Genomic DNA, 6,989 nt, shown 5'->3' with positions numbered 1-6,989 from the left:
TTAGGGCGTTCAAAACCTACTGACTTGAGGGGCGCCTGGGTGGCTCAGTTGGTTGGGTGTCCGACTCTTGGTTCCGGCTTGGGTCATAGTCTTGAGGTCATGAAATCAAGCCCCCCAACTGGCTCCACACTGGGTGTGGAGACTGCTTGGGATTATCTCCCTCTCCCTCTGCGCCTCCCCCTGCATGCAAATAAATTAAAAATCACTAAAAAAAACCAAACTATTGATTCAATAGCCGTTAGGACACCTCGCAGTTGTTTCCATATGGATTTGATTACTTGCTAGTGTGTTGAGTTGAATAGAAGCCCTTGCCCACCTGGAACCTCAGAAAGTGACCTTATTTAAAAAGGTCTTTGCTGGGCACCTGGGTGGTGGCTCAGTCGTTGGGCGTCTGCCTTCGGCTCAGGTCATGATCCCAGGGTCCTGGGATCGAGCCCCACATCGGGCTCCCTGCTCAGCGGAGAGCCTGCTTCTCCCTCTGTCTGCCGCTCCCGCTGCTTGTGTTCCCTCTCTCACTGTGTCTCTCTCTGTCAAATAAATAAAAAAAATCTTAAAAAAAAAAAAAAGATCTTTGCTGTGCACCTGGGTGGCTCAGTTGGTTAAGCGTCTGCCTTCAGCTCGGGTCATGATCCCGGGGTCCTGGACCGAGCCCTGCATCGGGCTCCCTGCTCCGCGGGAAGCCTGCTTCTCCCTCTCCCACTCCCCCTGCTTGTGTCCCCTCTCTCGCTGTGTCTCTCTCTGTCAAATAAATAAATAAGATCTTTAAAGAATAAAAAATAAATAAAAAGGTCTTTGCAGGGGCACTTGGTGGCTCAGTTGGTTAAGTGTCTGCCTCCAGCTCAGGTCATGATCTCAGGGTCCTGAGATCGAGCCCCACATCAGGCTCTCTGCTCAGTGGGCAATCTGCTTCTCCCTCTCCCTCTGCTGCTCCGCACCCCTCACCACTTGTGCTTTCTCTTGCTCACTCTCTCCTTCAAAAAAATATATATATATGTATATGTATATATATATATATATACACATATATTTTTAAAAGGTCTTTGCAGATCGAATCAAGGTGGATCCTAAATCCAATGACTGGTGTCCTCATCAGACAGCCACACACAGAAGGAAGAACACAGGGTGAAGACAGAGGCAGAGACTGGAGAGGTTCATCTACAAGCCAAGAAAAGCCAAGGACTGCCAGCCATCACCAGAAGCTAAGAGACAGGCATGGAACATTCTCTGGCAGAGCCCCGCTGATGGACCCTGCTAACACCTGGGTTTCAGACTTCTAGCTTCTGGAACTGTGACAGAATAAATTTCTGTTGTAAACCACCTTGTCTGTGTGACGGTGTGATTTTCTACAGCAGCCTTGACAAGGTGTAACACTAGTCAGAAGTTTAGGATTTTTTTTTTTTTTTTTTTAACTTCTGGTCTTTGTGAAGTTGAGATTCTGGAGATCTGGGTCAATTTCTACAGAGACAGTTCTGGTTAAAAGTTGTGCCAACCTTCCTTTGGGGACCCCCTTCAAAAGGCCTCCTCCCGTGACAGAATGTAGAATTTGCCTTAAATGTGTCTGTCCCCAGCTTCACACTCACAGCAAATGTATCCACCAAAATGTGCTTCTCCTCCAAGGACTATGGCTTTGACACCTGACACCCCCACCTTCCCACTGTTCTGTCCTGCTGCTCAGTCGCCATCCCAAACCAAGTGACTGCCACCTCCCCAAGACCCTAGAGATCATCCTCCAATGGCTCTGGTCCTTTCTCTCTTGCCTCCCCTAGGCCTCCCACTACTCAGCAGCCTGAGGGACCTTTGCAAGTTACAGATCTCACTGTTGTCACTCCGCTGATGGAGAGCCTTCTGCAGCCTCCTGTGCTCATGAGTCAAGTTCGAGCACATCAGGTGAGCCATGGCAGACTGAGTCACCACTGCAACTGCAGCTCACAGCAGACCCTCCCCAGTTCCCTCTCTGGGGAACTGAGACCCTGTTCCCTCTGTCTTCCCTCTCCCTTGGACACCGAGTGGACAGGAGCAAGGGAGCGTCACAGTGCCCGCTCTTTGCATCATAGTGCCCGCTCTTTGGCAGAGCAGGACAAGTGTTCTGGAAGGTACTCAAAAGAAGAACAAGAAAAAAAAAGACAAAAGTCCTCTGCAATTATGTCCGGGGACGTGAACGGGGATGAAGAAAAGAATCAAGACTTGACAAATCAAATCCCAGTCGTTAGGCCCAATGTGCTGGCCACAGGGTGAAGAGCTGGGGTCTGAACACGGAACACAGCACGCAGCCACTTACTGAAAAAAAAGTCAACTTTAATTATAACTGACCAAATGGTGTCCAGGAATGTCTCAAAACTGAACAAAAGAAACACGATAAAATTCTCTATTGAAGAAACCAAGTTTTTGCCAGCCCCGGGGCTTCTGAGGGTTGGGCCAAGAGTAGCCCACTCCTGGGGCCAGTTCTGTCCCCCACACGTTTCTCATCCTGAGAGGAGGGCTGGCAATAGGCGAGGGACCTGTCCCTTCCTATCATGCTGGAAACTCTTAGAAAGTCACTGCTGGGATGTGCCTCTCCTCCCACCCCATTCCTGTCTGAAGGTAAATGGAAAGCCAGGAAACAAGGCGAGGCACCCCAGTGCCCTCCCGGCCTTTCAGCCAAAGCCTTCCTCCAGTCCGCTCAGCTGGTGTTCCCAGTGCCCAGGGTGGGGATGAAATGAAATAAGCACTAGAGAAAACTCAAATGCCCCATCATCTCCACAGTCCAAGTCACAAAGCAGAGTAAAACTGCCCTAACGAAAAGCACGGGCAGCTGGCCCTCAGAAGACACGCTCGAACTCCGTCTGATTGGTGGTGGCGGGATTGCGGCTCTGATTGGTGGACTGCTGCGTGATCTGGCTGCCCTTCCGGCGCGGTGGCGCCAGATACTCGAACATGGACGTCAGGTGGGTGGACAGCATGCCCTTGAGATCCGAGGGCATCGGGTCTGACCAGAAGAAATCGTGGTTGAGGGCGTCGTCACTGTCGATGCGCTGTGCAGGATCCAGCACCAGCAACTTATCGATGAGATCCAGCGCGTAGGGGTCTCGCACATAGGCCTTCAGCCTGTCCTTCACCTTCCGTTTCTGGCCCTTGACCAGGTCCAGCTTCTCAAATAGCTCGTACTTGTCCACATTGGGCCATACCTGCACAGGAGGCGTGGAGAGAAGACGGGTGTTAATTCAGGGGGTGCGTGGCTTGTTCCCTGGCTAGGCACCCGAAGGGACTAAAACTCTTCCATTCAGATGCTCCTAGACCACCCTGGGAGGACGAACTTGACCTCTCCAAGGTAAAAGCAGCAGTGACCATGTATCTGGCACACACCAAGGGCCAGGCCCTTTTATACAGTCACCTGGAATACATCCACCAAGCCTGATACAGGCATAGTTGTTTCATAGAAGAGAAACTCCGCTCCGAGGTGAGGGATTCAAATGCCCTCCCCAAGGCCACGAACTGTGATGGGGGCGAGACTCACACATAGCCCGTGTGGCTCTAAAGAGCAGGCCCCATCTGTCCACCAGCCACCTCTCCAGAGCTTTCCTTCTACTCCACTCCCCGCTCCTCCCTTGCCAGGAGGACTTCTGGATCTCTGCATCCTGTGGGGACCAGGGGCCCAGGCGGCCTGGCCACGCACCTCAGGGGTGATGGAGCCACAGAGCTGGCTGATGAGGGCAAGCTGGTGCTGCTCGGTGTTGCCCTGCATGATAGGGCTGCGGGTCCACATCTCCGCCATGATGCACCCAGCACCCCACAGGTCAATGGGGGGGCCGTAGTCCCGCTCCCCTGGGAAGAAGAGTGCACCAGGAGGGCCCCTTGAGCCCGAGAGCCTCCTGAGACGCAATGCCCCAGGGCCGGCGGCTCAAGAAGCCCTGGCAGTGGGGGACTGAGGCCAGGTAAGTGCCCAGCGCCTGCCCCCCTCCGCCCGCTCGGGAGCCCTCACCGAGCAACAGCTCCGGGGGCCGGTACCAGAGTGTCACCACACGGTTGGTATAGCGGTTGGGCTGGCTGTTCTTGGCCAGGCTGAAGGCCCGGGCCAGCCCAAAGTCTGCCAGCTTCAGAACCCCATCGCGAGTGATGAGCACATTAGCTGCCTTCATGTCCCTGTGCAAGATCTGCAGGAAGTGGGAGAAGGCTCAATCAGGTTTCCGGGGACCCTTCAGTCACACCCACCCAGCAGTGGGAGCCAAGGCCAACCCAAGCCTCAGTCCCTTTCCCCACTCTGACCCCTACCTTATTTCTGTGGATGTAGTAGAGGCCGTTGAGCAACATCTGCATGACCTTCTTGATCTCAGACAGTGTGAACTTGACTAAGACATTGCTCAGCAGCCCAGCAAGGTCATGCTCGCAGAAGTCAAACACTAGGTATATACTGCCTTTGCAGCGGTTATAGGGGGAAGCTGAGATGGGAAGAATGGGGGGAGGGGGGAGAAAAAGAAAGTAAAAAACCCCACGTGCAGCTCATTTTCCCACAACCAGCTTCTACCCCTCCAACCCGTGGACACTCGGATATCCGGCTGTGCATTCCTTCACTGGCAAACTATTTCCCGAGTGCCTCCTGTGGGCGGGGTGCTGTGGCAGGCCCTGGGGCAGCAACAGCCACGACGAAGAGACCCCAGACAGCGGTCACGGTCGGTGTGTCTGGGTTAAGAAGAGGTAATTTAGGTGTGTCCACTTCCAACTTCGCAAACAAAGCCTTAGGCTGTAAGTCTCATTTTCCCCATCTGAAAATGGGGGCAAGATCCAGACAATGTACCTTTGGTTCGACAGATCTCAATCAAGTTGACCACATTCTCATGTTTTAGAAGTTGGAGAATCTTGATTTCCCGCAAGGCTGTAATGGGGAACTGGTTAGGAGAAAGACAAGAGAGGATCAGAGGTGAGTGACTACAGACCAATGAACAGCCATGGGGTCCATATTAAGGGACACAAGTAGGAAAAAAAGAGTAAGGTAATGGGCTCTGAAATCAGCTGCCTCAGACGTTTTATCTGTAAAACGGGCGTACCAGTAGTATGTGCCCCTCAAGCAGCTGGTGTGAGACAATAAACCAGAACAGTGGGAGTTGACACACACGCTTCACTACTAGTCACTAAATGCTCCACAGTTTCTTCAACCTTTAGATTTTAGCTCTGTGTCTGTATTATACTAGGTGGTAACAAAAACGTTTATTTAAAGAAATGTCCTTGCTAAACAGCAGGTCTCTGGGAAGCTGGACTGGCCTAAGACGAGGTACGGAAGGGGACTACTCCTTTTCAACTGAGCTCCAGCCACCCTCTCAAAGGCATCGCGTGCAATTTCTTTGTACTTTACACAAAACAAATGCTAAGGAAACAGTGTTTAAGCACTGTTTAAAGGCTTCCTAACTTCAGGAACCGAGGTGCACTCTGCAAGCATGAGCTCCCCCTCCTGGCCCCAACTATATTCACCTAAGAATGAAATAACAAATGCTCTAAAACATTTGAATAAAAAAATTCAAAAGTCAAGTTCTCTGGAATACAGAAATGCCCAAACTAATACACACACTCTCATTCTCATTCATTCATTCTCTCTCTCTCTCTCTCTCTCTCTCTCTCTGTCTCTCTCGGCGAGAGCCCTAGCACAAGCAGGGTGGAAACCCAACCCCGTGCCCAGGGGAGATGGCAGGCCCGCCCACCCGGCCCATACTCACCCCCTCCTTCTCGTTCTCCATCAGCACTTTCTTCAGAGCCACCTTTTTGCCGGTCTTACGGTGCTTTGCCTTAAACACCTCCCTGCAGGCCGAGAGGGAGACCCAAGAGGTTTCATCAGGCCCTTTCGGCAGGGCCCGCCCCTCCCCCACCAGAGGAGGAGGGCAGGAAAAAGGGATTCCCCGGGCGGGGCTGGGCCGGGTACCCGGGGCACTCCCCTACCCTGCCACCCACTATCTGCGGTCCTTCTCCGAGGCTCTACTTCCTCCCTTCAGTCTCCTCACCCAGGCGTCTCTCGGAGAGCCCGCTCCCCTCACAGGCTCCTCTCTGCAACCCCTCCCCGCCCCCCATCACTGGCCTCAGGCTCCTCCCCGCCAGCCGGCTCCGTCAGGCCCTGGCGGGCTGCGGTGCGGCCTAGCGAGACCAGGAGACACGTCTGGTACTCCGGGGCTTCCCGACCACCTTGGGCTCGGCCCTGGGCGTTCCGACGTCGGCCCTGAGGGGTGCAGGCCCAGGGTTCCCGGTCCCCCGGGGGGCGCAGCCTTACCCGAAGGTGCCTTGGCCGATCTTAGCGAGCTTCTCATATTTGGACACCTCATCACAAAACGGGCACTCCACCGAGTCGTACTGCTTTGCCATGGCCGCCTCCAGCGCGCCGCTGCCGCCGCCCCCAGCCGCCGCCGCTGCTCCCGCTCCGGGTCCCGCCGCCGTGCTCCAGGCCCCACCGCGGCCGCGCCACTTCCGCCTCCACGGCCACTTCCGGCCCCGCGGCGCCGACCCCGCCTCTTCCGCCCGCCGCCCGCCGCCAGGCCCCCTGGGACTTGTAGTTCCCGGGAGGCCAGGAGGAGCCGGAGCTGCAGAGGCGCCTCCGCCGCCGCCGCTGCCCCCGCCTCCGCCGCCGCCACTGTTGGCGGCGGCTCCGATCGGGGGCGCGGGGAGCCGGGGCGCCGGGGCTGGGGCTCGGGGCGGTGCGTCCCGCTGCATCGGCCCGGGCCGCCGCTGCTGCCGAAGCCGCTGCCGCTCTGGCTCCCGATCCGGGGCCAGCCGCAGTGCCCTGCTCCTCCTCCTCCGACGGCGCCGCCTCCGCCAGGCTGCGCGGGGCGGCGGGCGGGGGGGGGTTGGCCCCCGAGCCGCGGCCTGGGGGCTCCCTAGCCGGGCCCGGGCCCGGGGCGGCCGGGCGAGGGGGCGAGACGGGAAGAGCCGACGAGGAGGCGGCCCGAGAGCCCGGGAGGGGGCGCGTTATAAAGGGGGAGGTGCCCCAGCCTCGCCCTCCCCTCCCCCTCCGCCCGCCCCCTCCCTCCTCCCTC

At 56.2% G+C, this 6,989-nt stretch overlaps 1 protein-coding gene across 1 annotated transcript; it reads right to left on the bottom strand.

Moving 5' to 3' along the window:
* Positions 1-2,274: 2,274 nt before the first annotated feature.
* Positions 2,275-6,933, bottom strand: CDK9 (cyclin dependent kinase 9). The gene is made up of 7 exons (XM_028107857.2): positions 6,230-6,933; positions 5,685-5,766; positions 4,772-4,862; positions 4,249-4,415; positions 3,959-4,130; positions 3,653-3,801; positions 2,275-3,164 (listed from the first exon to the last, which is right to left on the bottom strand). Exons 1-7 carry the CDS (start codon positions 6,664-6,666, stop codon positions 2,799-2,801), a joined length of 1,464 nt encoding a protein of 487 aa, XP_027963658.1. The 5' UTR covers positions 6,667-6,933; the 3' UTR covers positions 2,275-2,798.
* Between the last annotated feature and the right edge of the window lie 56 nt (positions 6,934-6,989).

Source organism: Eumetopias jubatus, unplaced genomic scaffold (genome assembly GCF_037043125.1).
Source record: "Eumetopias jubatus isolate StellerSeaLion01/CBP00866 unplaced genomic scaffold, mEumJub1_p1.0 scaffold_15, whole genome shotgun sequence".
Taxonomy (NCBI): domain Eukaryota; kingdom Metazoa; phylum Chordata; class Mammalia; order Carnivora; family Otariidae; genus Eumetopias; species Eumetopias jubatus.
This window is presented reverse-complemented; position numbering and strand designations above follow the sequence as displayed.

What these genes read in the sequence shown, in the direction of transcription:
- CDK9 (XM_028107857.2), bottom strand. Translation starts at nt 6,666, where the DNA reads ATGCAGCGGGACGCACCGCCCCGAGCCCCAGCCCCGGCGCCCCGGCTC. An exon ending in ATCGGCCAAGGCACCTTCGG is followed by an intron (nt 5,767 to 6,229) that starts GTAAGGCTGCGC and finishes CTCGGCCTGCAG; the next exon opens with GGAGGTGTTTAAGGCAAAGC. An exon ending in GCCCCCGGAGCTGTTGCTCG is followed by an intron (nt 3,802 to 3,958) that starts GTGAGGGCTCCC and finishes TCTTCTTCCCAG; the next exon opens with GGGAGCGGGACTACGGCCCC.